The sequence below is a fragment of the Lepidochelys kempii genome, chromosome 7 (assembly GCF_965140285.1).
Source record: "Lepidochelys kempii isolate rLepKem1 chromosome 7, rLepKem1.hap1, whole genome shotgun sequence".
Lineage (NCBI taxonomy): Eukaryota > Metazoa > Chordata > Testudines > Cheloniidae > Lepidochelys > Lepidochelys kempii.
In genome coordinates, this window is record NC_136386.1 from 59,000,032 (window position 1) to 59,020,580 (window position 20,549).

Here is a 20,549-nt window from a genome sequence, read left to right on the forward strand (position 1 = left end):
TGTGGGTTTCAGTTATTTGGCCATTTCATCAGACTCTGCTGTAGTGCAGGTGCTTGCTGTGTGTAGTTCTGATCTTACAACACTTACGATATCATCCCCTATGTCGATCCATGGCAACCCAGCTAGGCGAGTAGACACAGCAGGGAGTAGACATGGCAGAGAGAATGACCACAAAGTAACCCCAGTGCTTCAGTAGTTGGTATGAGCTGCTGTCCGTATGCAGCTGCCTCTGATCCCCTCGGAATGGAGTTATTCATTCCACCATGACTCCCTAGTGGATCTTCTCCTTTTATGACGTGTGAATTTACCATAATTCTTCTCCTACGCCTGGAGTAACAAGCTTGTGTTTTCCATGGCCGGGTATGATGGCTTCAAAGTGGAACCAATAAATCACTGGGGAAAAGAAATAGCTCTGATTTAAATATGTGGTGCAAGGGGCTGCCGGAGGTGCTGTCTTTCACTTGAGGTGTAAAACCAGGGAACTGTTTGAAACATTTGTGGTCATTAAAGATCCCAGGATGGTCTGAGCATGAAAAGGGTTCGTGTTAATGCTGGTGTGCGTGACCAGTTCCAACACTGGTGAAAACAGTCTGCTTCCATCTCACTGCTGGTTACAGTGTACCCAATATATTTGACTGCCTGTGCTTCTCTGCACTCTGGCTGGGTGCTACATTTCAGTAGTGGAAAAGGTACCCCAATGTCTGTATAAGTTGTAAAAGGCCTGTGGTGTCAAAGGCATTCTGTAAATATAAGATATACTTTTGTACCATTCCAGGGTCTCAGCACAGTCTGACCAAAATGAGTTAAGCCTCACCACAATCTTGTGAGGTGGGTCGATAGCATGACCCTCATTTTGCGAAGAGGTAAACTGAGGCACAGAGCAGTCACTATCCACCTCAGGAATACAGCCACAGTCTTGTCACCTATTGATATTTCCCTAATGCTCAGGGAAGGGTTGGGAGGCTAAACTGACTGATGTTCATAAAGCACTATAAGATACGCGGGTGGAAGGTGCTACAAAAGTTCAAGCTCCTAAATTCTTATTATTTACATATTTCATATTTTCCCACCATCGTTGGAGTGGTAGAAGAATATCAGGGACAGGTAAACTGGAACAGTCAAACAGCAACCTTGCATCACTGCCCACGTGTCACCTAAACTGAACCTCGCTAAGGCTTGAGGAAAAGCTGTCTAACTTTAAAGGGAAAGCAATTATTTCCCTGCACCTCTGCTCTTCTTGGTTGGTGCAGGGAGCAGAAGCTGGATTGTTGATACTCCAGGGCAAGGTCTGTTCATAGAGTATTTTCAACCCAATGCAGAGTAGGTAAATACTGGAAATTCCTCAAGGAAGCTGCTGCTTATGAGAATTCCTGCCCTGTTTTGCAGACTTTAGAATTTCAGATAGTTGAGTAAAAACAACAGGAGTGAAATCCTGGCCCCACTGAAATCAATGGGAGTTTTGCCATTGACTTCAATAAGGGCAGAATTTTACCCCAGAGCTTTGATGAAATCTTTTGAGCTTCACCCATTGCTAATGCACAGAGAGCTCTGGCTGGCTGTAACTTGAGTGAGGCCAGAGGCTGATCTTCATGGGACAGGGATTAATTAATCACTCCATGGATGGCCCAGGCAAAGGTAAATCATCGTGAGCACACATACATGGTGCTCCGATATTACAGTGGTCAGCACCCTGGAAATAGCATACAGTAGATGGACACTTCTGTTGAATCCAGGTAAACTCACCCCTCAGCTATTTATGTTTATAAAGCTCCTGTCCCCTTTTCCTTTTTGGCACTAGCCCTGGGTTTTGTTTTAAGTGCACTCACTGCTGTGTGGTAGCTGCTGCTGATCTATTCTCAGCCTCCGCTGTGTTAGCTGAGGAGGTATTGGCTGGAGGCACGTTGTTTGATGAAAGATGGTCAGGAAAGTGGGAGGAATTGTCTTGACCATCCCAGGCCTGTGGCCAACATTCTGACCTCTGTGAGTCGTCATGTTCTGGCACAGAATTCCAGAATCTTTGAGACTGGGAGGGGCTATTGAGTCTAGCCCTCTGCATCCCAACAGGATATGCTTGAGGTGGGAATATCTAGACTTAGCCTTGAATACCTTCATGAGCATTGTTGACTCTTCAATCTCTTTAAGTTCTGCAGAGACCACTTAGAACTGTGTGGCACTGGCAGAGGTCTAAGTGGCCCTCAGAGAATTCCCATTAGCTGTTAGGAATATAGAGCCTATGACACACAGCTGAACAGTTCTGTTTCCATCATTAGAGGGCAGTGGCATACCCACATAAATATATGTACACTTGGCCAGTTGATTGCAATATCTTATATTTTAACCCACCCTCCCCCCCCCCACAGAGGTGCCTCTTTAAAACTCTGAAGGACTGAGGGGGTGCAGCAAGTTCATACGTTGCAGAACTCCTTCAGAATTCCCCACCAATGAGTTCACCATGGACCCTCGATTAATGCCAGCATCCTGAGCATCCTTGCTAACTCATCCACCCCAATGAGAAGCAGGTCGATCCAATCTTGCCTGCCAGCAGCTAAAACCCAACCTGATCCCTCCGTGACAGGCTCCCTAATCCAATCCCCCTACAGCCTCATAACCTGACCACAGACAAGCTCCTTAACTCCTCTCGTAGCATACAGTAGGCTTTCCTCCCTTCCAGAATGTGCTATGGGGTTTTCAGAAGTCTAGCTGAGGCGATGCACAAAACTCTGCAAAACCTACACATAGGAACGTAAGAACTGTGTGACAAATGGCAGGTGTTTATAGTACCCCAATTTGCTACTTTAGAATTCCTAAATTCCTGGGCCAAATTCTGCTCAGAATCAGTGGTGAAAATCCAAAGTAATCCCACTGCAGTCAGTGGAGTCCCTCCTGATTTACACCATGTAACGGAGAGCAGCATTTACCCTCTTGTCTTTAGGGCAAAGAGCCAAGATCCATCCTCCCGTATCAGATGTGAATGACGCTTGTTGTTTGTGTGCATGGTTGCTATAAACTTAACCTGATTGGCTGGTCACGCAGGGGAATTACACAAAGAGGTGTATGAGTTTTAGGTCATGACACAGAATCAGTACTAGATTTTATTGTTTGTTCAAAGAGATTAACCCATAATCTGCACTAAAAATATTGCCTAAGCAACAGGGAAAATAATACTCTTATTCTGAGACATTAGCTTGTCCAATAGAAATTATACAGCAAGATAATGATAGAGAGAGAGTTGGGTGAATAATTGATTTTTCAGTCTAAGGAAAAATTCATTTCACACTGAACAAAATGTTTCATTTATTTTTAGAGTGTTTTTACCTTTTTTGGGGGGGATTAAATCTTGCTATTTTTTAACAGAACCCCATTTTGAAACAAAAATCAAAATGTTTTATTTAGTAAATGTAAAAATGTTTCTGTTCTGTTCTTTTGGCAAAACTATTTGACAAATTTGACCCAAAGCTGTATTTTTGGGGTGAATAAATTATTTGACAAAATAAATTGCTTGGTTCTAATTATATAATCATTAGGGTCATGTTACACGGATTTATTCCTGATAATTCATTAAATAAAAAGTGATGGTGAAAGTAGAAAATTCTAGGTTTTCTCCTAGATCATTGATTTTATGGCCAGAAGGGACCATTATGGTCATCTACTCTGACCTCTCGCATGAAACACAGGCCAGAGAACTTCACCCAATAATTCCTGTTGCAAGCCCATAGCTGGAGTTGAGCTAGAACATCTGATTTTATTTCTGGAGAGTTAGTAATTCTGTTTCTGAGAGGATCACCATGCTGGGGCAATGTGCTCCTAAGAAAAAGCCCCTGCTGCCCAACTGAATCAGCAGTACCACACGGCCGCCCCTTGGCAGGTGACATCCGTCCAAGAACCAACCAGGCACTACCCTACTTAACTTTTTGGATTTGACAAGAGCACAGCCCAAGGTAATAAGTTTGAGGGCACTGCTACTGAACAACATACTTGGTTTTGGTAGCACCCCACTATTTAAATATATTCTACACCTTATTTTAATTTGCTGAGAACTTTTGATGCTTTCACCTTTAAGGCTGAAATTTCCCCAACTTCTTCAGAGCTATTTAGAAAAAAAAAACTGAACAAAAGTTGCTGAGCATTTATGAGAATGAAGAGGACAAGGATGGGCAAATACACTTTCCCCATTATTAAAAAAATACAAACCTGGCAACCATTTTTTTCAGAACTGCTCTAGGTCCAAAGTGGCTAGGGTGGGAAAGCAGATATTTATATGAAGATTGATTGGGAAATGAGCAAATTGTTAATGAGCAAAGCCTATTCAAAGGAAGTTGGGGTGCGGGGGAGGGATTGGAATATTAATGTAATTTGTTAATCATTCTCCAGTGGTTTTGAAGGTGACAATAAAAACTTTGTTTCATGCAGGAAGAACACGGGAGGGGAAAAGACAATGCTCCAGAAGTGGCAGGTAAATGTAGACAGATCTCTGGCTAACTCTCTGATTAATAAAACCATGTCAGTACCTAGCTGAGGAAAGAAAAGGATGGACCAACTCTCTCTGCCCTACTGCAGTGTACCAGGAACCCCAACAATACTGCTAAAAAGACAAACCTCATCCTGCAGGGTTTAGAGTCAAGCTCTCACTATTGGGATTGGGGTGAGACCCTTCATGGAGTGCAGATTAGCCCACACTGGGTTATTGCAGGGTTCTTTGCACCTTCCTCTGAAGCAGCTATTGCTGGCCACTGTTGGAGACAGCACACCAGGCTAGATGGACCTCGGGCATTAGTTCTTTGCTGCAGTGATGCCTAAGATGGCCACTCTAGTCAAGATGAGGGGATGTGTAGAAGGAGATCTGCAGCAGGTGTAAATCAGCAAAGCTCCATTGATTTCACTGGAGTGACATTGTCCTATACCAGCTGAGTACCTGGACTGTAGCTTCCAGTGGCTACATGCCTCTGATAAAGATCTTGATGGCCATAGAAGACAGTGTAGAAATCCATGGGCTATCTCACATTTGGCTCTGCAGGATGTTGGCCAGGATTCTCCTGCACATGGATAAAAATAAAACAGTTGTGTGTGTTTGGCTCTCCATCAAACCATATGAAAGCAATACAGTAGCCTATTACATACATATACCACTAGAGCATTTAGTGGTTTCAGCCAGTATGCAAATTACATAGTCTGAAGAAGATCTAATGAGAAAACTTATTTAACATTTTGGTGAACTGATTATTATAAAATAGTAGCAGGCTCATGTAGGCTTGTGCTGATTTGAATAGAGGTTGCTGATTGATTATAGCATTTATAACACTGTGGCCCAGCTGAACAGGGGCTCCTTGGAGTTCTGAGAATGCTTCCAAAGTTTAAAAGCAGCTGCCGTCTCTGATGGCTCAGAATCCAGGCCAATGGGCATTGCTACCATCTGAGCATTGTTACCAGCTGAGAGCTCTTTTTAATGCATGTGAAATGAGCTGGTGGGTTCAATCCAGTTTCTGGAGCACAGATGTCCAGTGATTGTGTGTGTGTGCGCACAGCACCTAGCAAAGCACATGCCCTTGATCCCAGATTGAGCCCCCTAGGTGCTAACACAACATAAATATTAATAATCATCATCACAAGAGCTACCATTACAATTGGCACCCTTGCTGGTGTTTCAGCACAGAGATCTGGGTGTACAAGAAGAATGAACTCCCCTCTCACCCAGAGAGGAGATCTCTCCAGGTCAGATTCAAGGCACTTTGCCCTGTGCACACTGGGACAAGGGGACAATGTGTGGGAAATTTGCCTTGTCAATTTCCAGGCTGTATTTGTTTTGTGAATTAGTAAGGGGACTTCACTTGCCAGGACAGTCACTCTGGCACCATTCACAATAAATTGAAAGACCAAAAATCATGCAGTGGCTATGGGTAGCGAGTAGACCTGATAACTATTTTTTCTTCAAAACATTTAAATGAAAACTGGCTTTTTTGTCCAAATGGAAATTTATGCTGGAAATGCCCAATTTTGAAGGCAATTTTCATGTTTCCATTGAAAACCCATACACCAATTTTTTCTGTTGCTGCTTTTCACCAAAAACCCAAAAGCTTTGTGAAGAAAAATTTTGGAGAAAATAGAAATTTTTAACTTACCAATAAAAACATTCCCATGTCCCAACTGGCTGTGCTAATGAGTTGTGTTTAGCCTGCGCCGGGTTGGCTCTTACTGATTAACATGGAGCCAAGAGCAGCTTCACAGGAGGGGTTTGTGATGATTGTTCCCTGATATGGCAGAAGAGAGAGATCAGTAACTTTGACTACCTGATGTACCTGAACACGCTGGCCGGGCGCACATACAATGACTACATGCAGTACCCTGTGTTCCCCTGGATCCTGGCTGATTACCACTCCCAGGTGAGCTCTTCATGCTTAGTAGCTTTTCTGTACTTTCTGCAGTAGAAGCCATGCAAAGCGTTCTTCACTGACGTGAACGCTGGGGTGGGCCTAGTTCTAGAACCCACTCCTGAGGTCTCGAGCCAGGGCTGGACTGTGCCAGAGAGTGGGCTCAGAACAGGGCCAGGACTGTGACCCCTTCTGCTTCTTGCCCCTCCAAAGGGCTATGGAGGGAGCAGGCCCTGTGCTCCCCTGAGAGCAAGTACTGCCACTTGTCCCTTCATGCAGGCTGTGCCAGTCTGGGTACATCTACACAGCAATCGTCTGGGACCCTACAGACCTGGGCAGCTGGCCTGTGTCATCACGGCTCCATAGCTATGTATTGCGAGCTAGCTCAGTCCAAGCTAGCTCATGTATGCCTACGTGTGCTGTCCTGATTGCAGTGTGAATGTACCCTCTGGGTGGGAGGCTCCTTGCACACACTGAGCTCTCGGAGGCACACGCCCTCTGCTTCCAAGGATCCTTCCCTCTCCCTTGGGAGGGGGATGTTGGTAGCATTGAACCTCTGCCCAGAAAGGCAGATATGCTGTGGTTTCTGCACTATATGCTGGAGTCACTCCATGAACCAACCAGCAAAGGGGTGATTCTGAAGGCAGAGCTCATCCCCTTTCCCCAGGAACTGCGGGTGTCATTTCTACCAGCTTATACCTGCCCAAGGCTTAGCTGTGATGCATCTCCCAGTTTGCCGTGGCCATACTGACTCCCTGCACAAGGTTAACGTAGTTCCCACAGAGTAATGGGGAGGCGTTCCATGCTGGCAAGGGCATCACACCGGGTTTGAAGGGGTGAGCACCGAGCTCAGTGAATTCCCCTGGCTGTGGGTGTGGCTGACACACCTGAGCCACCACAGCTAGGCAGGTCACGGAGCTGAGCCTGGTCAGTGGGATTCTAGGAGAGTTCAGCTGCTCCCCCGCCCGCCCCCCCCCGACGTTTGCCTTGCAGATGCTGAACCTTGCTAGCCCCCAGACGTTCCGAGACCTTTCCAAGCCCATGGGAGCTCAGACACTGGAAAGGAAACGCAAATTTATCCAGCGCTACCATGAGGTGGAGAAGAGCGAAGGTGAGTGCTTTCGGAGAATCACGGGAGGCACAAATCCAGCTCCCACTGAACCCCTTGGGCGCTAGGTTAATTCCTAGGGAGATGTCTCCTGCAGGAGGACCAGTTGATTTTCAGGGCTTGGGCAGAGTCAGATGAGAGAGGGCCTTGGGTTCCTGGGACGTGCCTGCTATGAAGAGTGACTCCCATCCTGTCCCCCATCCCGTCCCCCATCCCGATGTGTCCTGCACTGCTAAGTCCCATCCCCATCCTCAGGCCAGAGACCAGTATTGGGCCGGGGGCTTAGCAGCAGAGGCCACTTGCCCAGTGAGGGTCCTTGCAGGCATCCTGTCTGATAGCTGCAGTGGGGGATTGGGGGAAGTGAGGCAATTTGGCCCCTGGGGAGTGGGGCTTTGCTGGGGGACAGAGTGATGTGGGAGAGAATGGGGGTGGGGGTGCAGGGCTTAAAACGGGCTGAAAAAGGTCTGTACGCTGGGAGGAGGGTCTGTCATTTTCTACTAAAATGAAAACAATGTCATCTCTGCCTGTCCCCCATCCCACAGCAACTCTTCCCCCCACCTCCCCAACCGTTCTGCCCTTTCCAGCCTCATCGCTGCTCCCCCTGCAGCTCCTGGGGTTCTTCAGCCCCCTCTCAGGCTGGGCGGGCCTAAGCAAGGTTCCCTCTCCCCCTCCCAGGCAGGGATGGAGGGGGAAAGGGAAGGGTAAAGGCCTCACAGGAAGGGAGGGGAGGGAGGGGGAAGGAACCCCCTAGCTGCTAGGTTCTTACCCCCTCACCCCCAAGAATATCTTTGGCCCCTGGGGGTAGGGGGGAATTGCTTCCTGCAGCAGCCCTGGCTGGCTGCTTGTGCCCCGAGAGGCAGGGCTGAAATGTGCGCCCCCCCAGGGACCTGGCTCAGAGGTAGACATTTTATATTAAGTGTGCCGGGTCTGTGCCCCTTTTGACCTGGCATACTTTAAGCACTGGGGGGATGGAGCAGGAGCAGGCAGGATGGCATGGAAGGAGGAGGGCATTCGGGATCTAGCTCCACTAATGTTAAGGCACCTGTCACCGTGGTATCTGCATCATCTGCCAGGCCATAGGGATTACATGGGACTCCATCCCGTCCTTATGTGGCCACGTAGCTGATCACTGTGGAGGTAACCCTCTTGCAAATGCAACAAAATAGCAACTAAGGACCCCAGAGACATCAAGGGGCATGGGGTGAGGTACATAGACCCTTTAGGGCCTGTGCTTCCCTCTGGTATTACATTCAAGGTGTGTGCAATCACATGTAAAGGGGGTACGCACAGTGGTGAGCTGGAGCCAGTTTGCACTGGTTTGCTGGAACCGGTTGTTAAATTCAGAAGCCTTTTAGAACCGGTTGTCCTGTGGAAAAGTGGCACCCACGGGGAAAATTTGGTGGGTGCAGAGCACCCACCGGCAGCTCCGCGCCCGGCCCCAGCTCACCTCCGCTCCGCCTTCACCTCCTCCCCTGAACGCACCGCCCCTCTCTGCTTCTCCGCCCCCCTGGCTTCCCGTGAATCAGCTGTTCGCGCAGGAAGCCAGGGAGGGCTGAGAAGCAGGCAGCAGCTTTGCACTCAGCCCCAAGGAGGTGGAGGCGGAGCGGAGGTGAGCTGGGGTGGGCGGAGCACGAAGAGGGCTGCTCGCACCGCAGCAGGTAACCCGGGGGGGCGGGGGAGGGCGCAGGGGACCCGCTCCCTGCCCCAGCTCGCCTCCGCCTCCCTGGGCCTGAGCGCCAAGCCACCGCCTGCTTCTCAGCTCTACCAGGCTTCCTGCGCAAACAGCTGATTCGCAGGAAGCCACGGGGAAGGGGGGCGGAGAAGCAGAGCGGGGCGGTGTGTTCAGGGGAGGAGGTGGAGCGGAGGTGAGCTGGGGCCGGGTGCGGGGCAGGGAGCTGCCGTTGGGGGCTCTGCGCCCACCAAATTTTCCCCATGGGTGCTCCAGCTTCGGAGCACCCACGGAGTCGGTGCCTAAGGCACCACTTTTGATGTGATCAGTGGGGGGAGCGGTCGCTCCCTCTGCTCCCTGCCTAGCTAAGCTACCCCACCCTTAGGAGTCAGAGGGACCTGCTGGATGCTTCCCAGGAGCTGCCCCAGGTAAGCACCGCCGGGACTCCCCGCCTCGCCCCCCGGCAGGCCCCTCTGGCTCTTAGGGACGGGGTGGGCACCCACCTCGGTGGCCCACGAGACCCTCCTGCCTGGTTCTGGGGGCAGTCAGGGGACAGGGGAGGGGGGTGGATGGGGCAAGGGTCTGGGGAGGGGGCGTCAAGGAATGCGGGGGGTTGGATGGGGCCGGAGTCCCAGGGGGCAGGGGCGGGGCAGGAGTGGCGGGGACAGGCCACGACCCCCTCGTGGGGTGAGGAGGGAATCGGTTGTTAAGATTTTGGCAGCTCATCACTGGCAGCACATGTAGCCAGGTTGCAGTGTACCTGCCTGGTTGTGTGAGCACACATCCTATCGGGCATGCCCTTGCACATGGATCTTTGCACACCTGTTTTTCAAATCCTGCCCCCCACAATTGTGTTGTGGTAATTTGCAGCTGTGCCTTCAAATGGCAATGTTTCAAACTGAGACCCAATCACCTCTAATTTACAGGAGACCCGTCAGCCCAATGTCACTATTGCACCCACTACTCTTCGGCCATCATAGTAGCGTCGTACTTGGTCCGAATGGAGCCATTTACGCAGACCTTCTGCTCTCTTCAGGTAAAAGGACCTTCTATGCTACGTAGAAAACGATAGCTGATTCCAGCCACTGGCTAATGAGCTGCCCGTTCGTTCTTATGTCACAGGCAAAGTCTGGGATTGGCGGAGGCCCCATCCTGTTCCCGCTGAGCTCACTGGCAAAGCCTCAATGGGAGCAGGATCAGAGCCGTGTGTATATATTACATTCTAACAGAGAGTCCAGTCATAGGAGGGGGGAGGCTAGATTATCCATCACACCCTTACACACCCTTATGGGCCTTACACACCCATCCCAGTGCACCTGTTATGCCCCTTGGGGCCTTAGGGATACGTCTGCACTGCAGGGACTGTTGTGTGGTGAAGGAGGGCTGGCCGCATCCCTCTCCAGTTGCTTTGCTGCAGCTCTGCTTTGTTTTGTTTTTTCTTTCAATGAGCTAATGTAAATAATGTGCTGTGTTAATTAAGCAATAAGCCCCATGAAATCGGTTGTTCCCAGCGGTGGGTGATGGGCTTGCGAACCACCTGAGGCAATGCTCTTCCACGGCACTCTGCAAACCATATGTTAGCTGCAGTCATCAATGACTGTGGAGCACTTAGCGCTGTTGTAAACTCCAAATGCTGCTCCTGCTCACCGGGATGCTTTTTATCCATAACAAGCCACCTGTCTGTGTGGCTGCATTCATGTGTGATTGGTAGATGACTCCAAAAGCATCCGAGATCTAGATAAGCACCCAAAATTTTGCGTTGAGGTGAGTCCGGTTAAACCACTGACTGGTTCCACCAGATGCCTCGTTCCTCTCGTCTTGCACTGATGCATGTGAATCAGAGCTGGTATTGTCTTTCCCCCACATATACCTGGTCCTGTAGCAGCTTAGGGACTGCCAACTCTCGGGTACAGTCAGGAGAGCAGCAGACTTGAACAGCCTGAGCTACACGATTGGTTCAGCCAGGACTTGCAGCAATGTCTATAGCAAATAGTCTAGCTTTGCACACCTGTTTTTCAAACCCTGCCCCTCACAATTGTGTTGTCGTAATTTGCAGCTGTGCCTTCAAATGGCAATGTTTCAAACTGAGACCCGATCACCTCTGGTCACTGCAATCTAACTGTAGCACCTCCTGCTGGCAGGGCTACTACATGCTGTTGCTGAAACAAATCTCTGTACTAGATGACTGAAAGGTAGCTAATGTAATGCTGATTTTTTTAAAAGGGCTCCAGAGACCATCCTGACAGTTACAGGCCATTGTGCATAATGCAGTACCAGCCAAACTGGTAGAAACTATCAGACACATCAACACGATATGTTGGCAGAGTCAACATGGCTTTTGCAAGGGGAAATCATGCCTCACCAATCTATTGGAATTCTTTGCGGGTGTCAGTAAGCGTGTGGACAAGAGTGATCCAGACCACACAGTGTACTTGGACTTTCAGAAAGAACCTTTAATAGGGTCCCACACTAAAGGAAACTAAATAGTCATGTGATTAGAGGGATAAGAAGGAGGATGAGGTGAGGGCTGCCTCTTAAGAAGAGGAGAGGCTTTATTGTGATGGGCCTGCTCCAAACCCGCCAGTCTGAACTCATCTGAATGGGAAACACAGCATCTCAGACCCAACTCCCTTTAAAAGGGCAGAGTTGGCTGGAGATCTTAATTCCCCTAGTCCACAGAGCTGATAGCACCCGGCAATCCATGGGGGGCTAGGACAGTCTTGTTTAGTAAGGTAGCATACAGAAAAGGGATTCCAGAGCCTGTAATACTTCATTAAGTATAATGGGCCTCAATGTGAGTGGAAGGGGACTGTTGTGTTGAGACGCTGCACTGGGACTTGGGAGATGTAGGTTCTATTCCCAGCTCTCTCAATGACTCCAGATGAGTCACTGAAACTCTGCCTGTAAATGCAGATAATGACTGGTTAGCCTCTCTTGGGAATTTGTAAAGCTTCGTCTCTTTATAGCCATCTGAGAAGTGCTTTGAGCTCCTTGGATTTAAGGCCCTATTAGGACCCAGTATTATAATCCCTTAACATTATGATCAATGGCACATGCTCGGCCCCCACAGAATCAATTCTTATAGGAGCGCAGTTTGATTCTTACTTAGATTCTCCCCTGTGAACTCTTTGCCTAACTGCTTTGCACAGCCCCTATCATACTGTGACTATAACAGTATTTAATTTAACCTGAATCCCTGATCACTGAAATGGCTTCACTGAAAGGAAAAAAGCCCTAGGTCTTACTCCATGCGGCCCATGAAAAAGCTGTCAGAGTTTATGTTAATGCGCAGTTGAAAAGCATAACGTAATTCCAGATTTTCTTTTCCCCTCTCAGTGCAGTTTTTGTATTTCAAGAGAGAGAAAACCCATTAATTCTGATATAAATATATGCAAATAAATGTATTAATATAAGAAATGGGAAAATCAGTTATTGCTTCCTTTATAAATAATACAGGCTTAAGTTTTAAAGATATTACTTTTCCTTAAAGTGAATTAGACAGCCAGGGAAAAAATCACATTTTTTCTTGGTGGTAATATCTTTAACCAGATTTGTCACACTAACAGCATTTCCTATGTATATATTATTTTTATTTAATACAGGTAATCTTTTTATTACAAATCATATTGTTTCTCAGGAGATTACCATCAGTTCTCATAAAAGCTGCAAAAAAAGATGAAAAAGCATCAATCACTACCAGACACAGTGCGCTGTGTGAAGATTAAATATACAAAGCCCTTTAATATGCTTCAATGAGATACTTGTTAGCTGTTGATTTATTTATAGTCCTCCTTCTACCCTGTTTTAATTTCCATGTGAATTTGACTCCAAGGGTCCCTGCTTGATACTGATCAAGAGCAAGATGACCTTGTGCATCAGATTGTCTCCTAGCTAGGCTTGCCTGTGTGATCTTGGTCAGAGGTCCGTTTGTGATCCGTTGAGTTGGAGTGGAAAGGCTCCATGATGCTCAGTGGGCGGGGTAAGAAACAAGGAAGTGGAGTGGAAGTCATGCATGGGTGTTGTGAATTGGAGATGAGGCTGGACCAAAATTCTGATCCAAACCGGCTTTGCTAAGTCTACAGCTGGGTGTTTCCCTTTGTTATAAATATGGGACTGCGGCCAGGAGCGGCTTAGTATAGATCTTCAGGGACAAGAGCAGAACAGCCATATTCCAAACTTAAGCTCCATTGACTTCAGTGGCATGCACCTGCTTACCCAAAGGTGGAGTTTGCTCTGCAGTGTGATATGGTGGACGGATAGATGTCTCGTTCTTTGCACACACACAGCTCCTCTCTTTGGACTGCGTGGATGCTTATCTGACACTTTTATATTTAACAGACTGAAAGGTAAACCCCAGTCACCTGTAACTAGATAGAAGGGACATATTAGTCTTGATCTAGCTCTTGAAGCAAACAGGAGGAGGAGAGAGGTAAACAGAGGAAATAAGGTTATCCCAACAAGTCAGCAACAGACAGAACCTTCCGGGCTTGCATGCAAATCTGGCACTATTTGTGCTTATGCAATGCCCCCCCTCCCCTCTCTGGGACCGAACTGGGGATCTCCAGCGCTAAAAGCATGAACTGCTACAGCTTGAGCTAAAGGGATGTCCCTCTGTAGCTGCGGGCTGTCACAATTCATATCCGCTACAGATCAGCAGAGCTAGGGACCTGTAACACACATGCACCAGTGGGTTACACTAACTTTATGTCAGTGCCTGTACAGAGCAAGCTGATTGCATGTAGGAAAGTAGTGGCTAGGAAATTTAGTCCTTCACAAAATTAATCACTGGGGATTCATGTCAGCTGAAGTGTGGCCTGTAGGCATCCAGGTCAAGTTTACTGTTACCTGGCCTTTGACTTCTCAAATCCAGCTTGGGAAGCTGCCATATGTGAAACAAATTGCCCACATCACCAAACCCTTACATAAAATTAGGCCCAAAGAAGCCTGAGTGAGAACGTTTTCTCTGGAGAGGCGTAATGGTCTGGCTAGCCCAAGTGCAGCTCAGTGCCAGAATTCAGCTTCCAGAAATAGCATCCCTGGATCCTCTTTCATTTGGTCCAGTCTCCCAACATGAGAAGGGCCAAGGGTCAACCTTGGATTGGTGAGGCCTAGCCCTGCTATAAATGAATCCAATGCAGACTGTACCTGAAGCTACCATCTCTCTTGGTGAAAAGGATTGTGGAACACAGTAGCTGAACTGGAAGCTGCTGTTAATTGCCCTATTATTCCTACCTTCCCTATGGATGGAATTTAGGGTGCTATCTACTGGCTGAGCATAGGACTGTTCCCATGGTCCCCAAATGCTTCCTGGCTTCTCTATAACAAGTGGGCAAATAGCAGGAGTGAAATGAGCTCCATAGATTTGTCCAGGTACTTCTATGTTCCTCATCACTATAGTACCTGAGCACCTCATAATTAACAGAGTCTATCTTCACAGCACAGGCGGTAAGGAAGGACTAGCCACATTTTGCCAGTGCAGAACTGTAGCGCAGACTAGAATAAGTGACTTTCCCAAGATCACACAGAGTATCTGAGCCTCCCGAGTCCCACACCTCTGCCACATCCAGTGGATCATCTTTCCTGCCCCAATAAAGTAACTTCTATATCCAACCTTTCCTTCAAAGATACTAGGAAAGCCCATATTCTCCAGGATTTGCCTGGGACTTGGAAGAATTTGGTGTGATATTCTGTGGTGGTGTTTGGAGAAATATTCTGAGTTAGATGGTGGAGTTACCCCAAGCCCCGATCTAGAGGCCATGCGGAGTTGTTTCATCAGTGTCTCAATGGGTATGTCTGCACTTGAGGTGTGATTCCCAGCTCCCGTAGACATACCGTACTGACTGTCATCGAGTTGTTAGTGTAGCCGCAGTGGTGGGAGAGGTTAGCCATGCCGAGGGCAAGCCCATCTAGACCCCATGGGTATGTTCTCAGGCGGCTAACTCAAGCCACTGCCTGTGCGACTGCGGCTGCACTGCTATTTTTAGTGTGCTAGCCCGATGGGAGCTAGCAGGGGTATGTCTGCTCCAGCTGGGAACCACACCCTTAGCTCCAAGAGTCAGCATACTTGAAGTGCAACCGTTTTGAATCTTTAATCCATGTTTCTAGGATAAAGAGGGAGTTAAGAAAAACAGCCTTCCGCTTTGAGTCAGGTCTCACTAGCTAAGCAGGCTTGGGCGGTCGTGGATGGGAGACCTGCAAGGAAAGACCTAGGTGCCTGGGCAAGTCCTGAGCACTTCCAGTCAATGGAGATCCCATGGCAGCAGGGGCATGAGACCGAAATCCTTAATGGGGCAAATTTCCCTCTGCAATTTAAGTGAGGCATGGCTGTCTTCACTATTGGATAAAGTGGCTTAATGCTGATCGTTACTTTATGCTAGAAGTACATGTGTTTTGATGGTGGGGGTCATGATCCCAGTACAAATATAAGAGGGGCGGGGCTTTCTAGATGTGCCTAAGTGACTTGGGAGCACAAACCCCTTTGGGAGTTAATAGGACTTGTGCTCCTAAATCACTGTGGCACATTTGAAAATGATGACCTGAAATATATCATGGCCTCCATCTGAGGCAAAACTCCCGATTTAAATCAATGGGAGGTTTTCCCGAAGGCCCTGATTTTATGAAACCATCCCTGTTCAGGAAGGGCACTTGCACTTAGCGCCCATAAAATTAATCATGTGTCTGTGGTGTATGTAAGCATGCGTTTAATTGCTTTCCTGAGTCAGGGAGTAAGGAAGTTTCCCAGAGTCAGGTCCATTGTTTGTAAAGAACTTGGATGTAAGAGGCGCTGCAGAAAGCCATGATCATTATCAGCATTAATGTAGGAGAGCCACATTTCTGCTTGGTTCCAAGTTCCTGCAAGGGATACAATGTCTCCAGGCCTGGTTGCCCTCTCAGTTACACCTGCATAGACGAGGGCAGAGTCAGGCTCTTCCTGATATGTTCCTAGATTATCGTTAGAAAACAGGCTGTGGTTCAGCATTTGCCTCTTGGTTAGTGTAAGGTCACAAAGAACATTGGAAATCCAGCCCTGATCACTGCCTGGTGCTCTCTGTCTGTCTGCAGGGGGGAAGTTTTGATGTAGCAGACCGGATGTTTCACAGTGTGAAGAACACGTGGGACTCGGCGTCGAGAGAGAACATGAGTGATGTCCGGGAGCTCATCCCTGAGTTCTTCTACTTGCCTGAATTCTTAACCAACTGCAATCACTTTGAATTCGGTAAGTACTGGGTGGAATGTGGGTGCTCCTACCGGCGTTGTGCTGGGAGATGGGATCTGGCTGCCTGGGCTGGCTGACCTGGGGCTGAGCCGTGAAATTTGGATCCAGACCCAAAGCATCTCAGTTTCAAGGGGATTTAGTTTCAGTCTCCCATTTTAGGGCTGTCTTCTGTGGAGATATTGAGAAGGCTTGGCAAGGGTGGCCCACTAGTTAGGTCATTGCCCTAGGTCCTTGGAGAACTGGTTTCAGTTCCCCGCCACAGACACCCTGTGTGACCTTAGTCAAATCACTTATCCTCTGTGTGCCTCAGTTCCCCATCTGTACAGTGGTGATAATAGATCTCCCCTTAATGGTGTGCAGAGCTGAGTCCACGGAAAGATTGTGAAGTGCTTCGAGAAGAGCTATATAAGGAATTCATACACGTTCAGCAGGGACTATTGTGATCATCTAGTCTGGCCTCCTGCACAGCCCACGCTACAGAATGTGTAGCTGTTACACTACAGTTACACTCATCTTCTGCAGATTTCCCTCTCCAGGCAGGTCAGATTTCCCATTAAAGGAAGGCTCCATAGGGACACACTTTCAACACTGGCCATCTAAGTTGTTCCCACAAAGGGTGCACCTCCAGATCCTGCCTTTCCAGGCTCAAATGGGCTTGTGCTTCCAAGTTTTCACTGTGCCTGCTGAAATGTCTGTTTTATCAGATGCTGGCAGGTTTTTGCTGAAGCATTTATGTGACTGCTTTTGAAAATGTGGCCCACGTTGTGGTCTATAAACCACCTGGTAATTTTTACTTCATCTAGGGCTCAGGAGTTGCTAAATGATTTTGATGGTGGTTCTTTTTTACTGTGTCTTCTCCCATTGGTCAGCGCTGCCACAGGCAGCCTCGCCTCCTTCCGAAAAGCTCAGGGTACATGATCGGTCTGGAGTGTGGTTCCTGTTCTCAGTAAATGGTATCCTGAACGCATCCCCTGCCAATGGGCCCTTTCTCAATCAGCAGTGAAGTCCAGGATAATTCTCAGTACATAAGAGCTGGCCAGGCAGTGTTCTGTTCCTGACCCAGGACATAAGCAGCTCACTCTGCACGCAGACTGTGACCTTTGCAAGACAAGGCATCTCACTGCAGTGTACATTGGCTGGTTAGTAATTAAGGGGAAAGACAAATGTTTCACATCCTTATGTGAGAATCATCCCAGATTCATGCCAGCCAAGGCAACTTAACCAGCCATGTCAGTGTCCAGCTGCATGTTGGTCACATTACAGTATTTAAGGTCTAGGTGAGGTGAGCCATGGGCAAAGGAAAGCCAAGGCAGGGAGAGATTGCTAACAGGCAGCAAGACCTAGGATGATTTAGCCTTGAGAGGAGAAACCTTAGAAAAGCAATGGACCCAAACACAGTCAAACCCTTTGGGTGATTGAAATCAGAACCCAGACCCTGATCTGAATGGAGCCAAATGGGGTGAACCAGAATGTAGATCTGAAATTTACATTTATACCTTCTATTCAGCCTGTCTCTATAATGGGCAGAAACCCAAATCCACACACTCCTAAATCTTGGAGATCTTTGTTGTCCGGACCTTAACCTTGGTCTGGATTTTGTGATCAGAGCCCAGCTCTAGAGAGATGGGACTTGGCTGAGGTATTTAAGGTGATGATCGGTGCAGTGAAAACTGATTTGCACATCCCTGTGACACTGTCCCATGATGCAAGAAAAAGGGGACACTCTATGAAAGTAATGGCAGGCAAAGGATGATTACAGATTTTATAGGGCAGAATCCTTCAGGGAAGTCCTACGGCCTGTGTTAGGCAGGAGGTCAGACTAGACGATCACAAGGGTCCCTTCTGGCCTTGGAATCCAGGAATCTGTGAAAATCGCTGGCAATGGGCTGTTTTAGCAATTATCTCCAGTGATTAGCACTGGCCAGTGCTGAGGCCCATAGAATGATAGTGTTTCAATAAAGCAGGTGCTGACAGGTTTGCCTGGATCCAGTCCATAGTCAGGGCTAGAACAGAGCTCATGTTGAGAACATGTGTGATTTTATTATGGTAATGATGAGAAAAGAGAGATCTTTCTCAGGTTCTTCTTTGGGCAAGCACCCGCGAGTTTGCATTCTCACTAAAATGTCCTCTCAGCTATTTGATCACTCTAGATGTACCAAACTGGACTGGGAATCCCTGGAGAAACAGCTTCCTGCAGTATTTTAGGAGGCCTCATCCATATTTTCCTAGAACCCAAAATTGCACAAAGGAAAACCAGTGGGAATAGGAAGTTATCTGACCTTCTTCAGGCCCCCAAGCTCTCTTGGATTTTGGAAAAGCTCGATTTCCATTTGCAATTGGGCGATGACTCCGGCTCGTTCTTGTATCTAATTTTCCCTTTGTAAATGTTGCAGGCAGCATGCAGGACGGAACTGTGTTGGGGGATGTGCAGCTGCCCCCCTGGGCGGATGGAGACCCTTATAAGTTTATCCACTTGCATAGACAGGTTAGTATGTAGCTCAGCTCTTTGTTAATAAACAAATAGTCTAGACGCGATAAATCGACCCCACTGTGCGCTCCCATAGGCTCCCATACTCCACCACCACAAGAGGCGCAGGCGGAGTCGACAGGGGAGCGGCAGCAGTGTAAGGCTAAGTGAGTTCATGGATGAGAGCGAAAGTTAGAAATGGCTACAAGCAAAAGTGAAAACACGCATCTAAAAGTCTAAAACTTAGTCTAGAGAGTTTTGGTTGAAGGCTTTGTTCAAGATGGCCTTTCTCACCCCAACCCCCAGCCCCTGTCTTCCAGCAACATGTGGCTGACCCCCTTCATGGTCAGAATCTCTCCCATAGCGCCCAAAAGTGCTGGTGCCTTTGTCTTCTCAGATGAAAGAGAGAACTTGGGGTTTTCTGCCCTTTTTTTTTGTGGTCCATTGAATCTTTGAAGTGGATTCTTCTGAAGGATCCTCCCACCTCCCAAGTCAAGTTTATTCAAGCTGTGCAGAAGGTGACATAGAGTCTGGTGGAGAAGGAAGCTCTGTGCTCTTTCTTCCCCCGCTGGTGTTTGCTCAAATGCAAAGTGCTTTGTCTCCTGCCATCTCCTCCCCCTGCTGTCTTGATGGTCCTGTTTACTGCTTACATGTAAATTGAGGTAAACACACATCCCTTTAAAGAAAAAGAGTACTTGTGGCACCTTAGAGACTAACCAATTTATTTGAGCATCAGCTTTTGTGAGCTACAGCTCACTTCATCGGATGCATACTGTGGAAAGAGTAGAAGATCTTCTTATACGCACAAAGCATGAAAAAATACCTCCCCCCACCCCACTCTCCTGCTGGTAATAGCTTATCTAAAGTGATCACTCTCCTTACAATGTGTATGATAATCAAGGTGGGCCATTTCCAGCACAAATCCAGGGTTTAACAAGAACGTCTGAGGAAGGGGGGAGGTAGGAAAAAACAAGGGGAAATAGGTTACCTTGCATAATGACTTAGCCACTCTCAGTCTCTATTCAAGCCTAAGTTAATTGTATCCAATTTGCAAATGAATTCCAATTCAACAGTTTCTCGCTGGAGTCTGGTTTTGAAGTTTTTTTGTTGTAATATCGCAACTTTCATGTCTGTAGGCCCTGTTATTAGGCTGATAACATCAGCCACACTATCAGAGGCTCGTTCACCTGCACATCCACCAATGTGATATATGCCATCATGTGCCAGCAATGCCCCTCTGCCATGTACATTGGTCAAACTGGACAGTCTCTACGTAAAAGAATAAATGACACAAATCAGATGTCAAGAATTATAACATTCATAAACCAGTCGGAGAACACTTCAATCTCTCTGGTCACGCAATCACAGACATGAAGGTCGCTATCTTAAAACAAAAAAACTTCAAATCCAGACTCCAGTGAGAAACTGCTGAATTGGAATTCATTTGCAAATTGGATACTATTAATTTAGGCTTAAATAGAGACTGGGAGTGGCTAAGTCATTATGCAAGGTAGCCTGTTTCCTCTTGTTTTTTCCTACCCCCCCCCCCCCAGATGTTCTGGTTTAACTTGGATTTAAACTTGGAGAGTGGTCAGTTTGGATGAGCTATTACCAGCAGGAGAGTGAGTTTGTGTGGGGGGGTGGAGGGTGAGAAAACCTGGATTTGTGCTGGAAATGGCCCACCTGATGATCACTTTAGATAAGCTATTACCAGCAGGACAGTG

At 47.7% G+C, this 20,549-nt stretch overlaps 1 protein-coding gene across 7 annotated transcripts in view; it reads left to right on the top strand.

Annotated features, from left to right (window-relative positions):
- WDFY4 (WDFY family member 4) overlaps positions 1–20,549 on the top strand; it is a 239,735-nt gene that overhangs the window by 174,453 nt on the left and 44,733 nt on the right. For 6 of the 7 annotated variants that reach the window (XM_073353061.2, XM_073353064.2, XM_073353060.2 and 3 more), the window contains 6 exons: positions 4,411–4,453; positions 6,258–6,377; positions 7,359–7,476; positions 10,069–10,178; positions 16,205–16,358; positions 18,752–18,843. In XM_073353061.2, coding sequence (XP_073209162.2) covers positions 4,411–4,453; positions 6,258–6,377; positions 7,359–7,476; positions 10,069–10,178; positions 16,205–16,358; positions 18,752–18,843 — 637 coding nt within the window. Of the gene's footprint in view, positions 1–4,410; positions 4,454–6,257; positions 6,378–7,358; positions 7,477–10,068; positions 10,179–16,204; positions 16,359–18,751; positions 18,844–20,549 lie in introns of those variants that run through there. The other variant, XM_073353068.2, reaches the window with a different exon arrangement.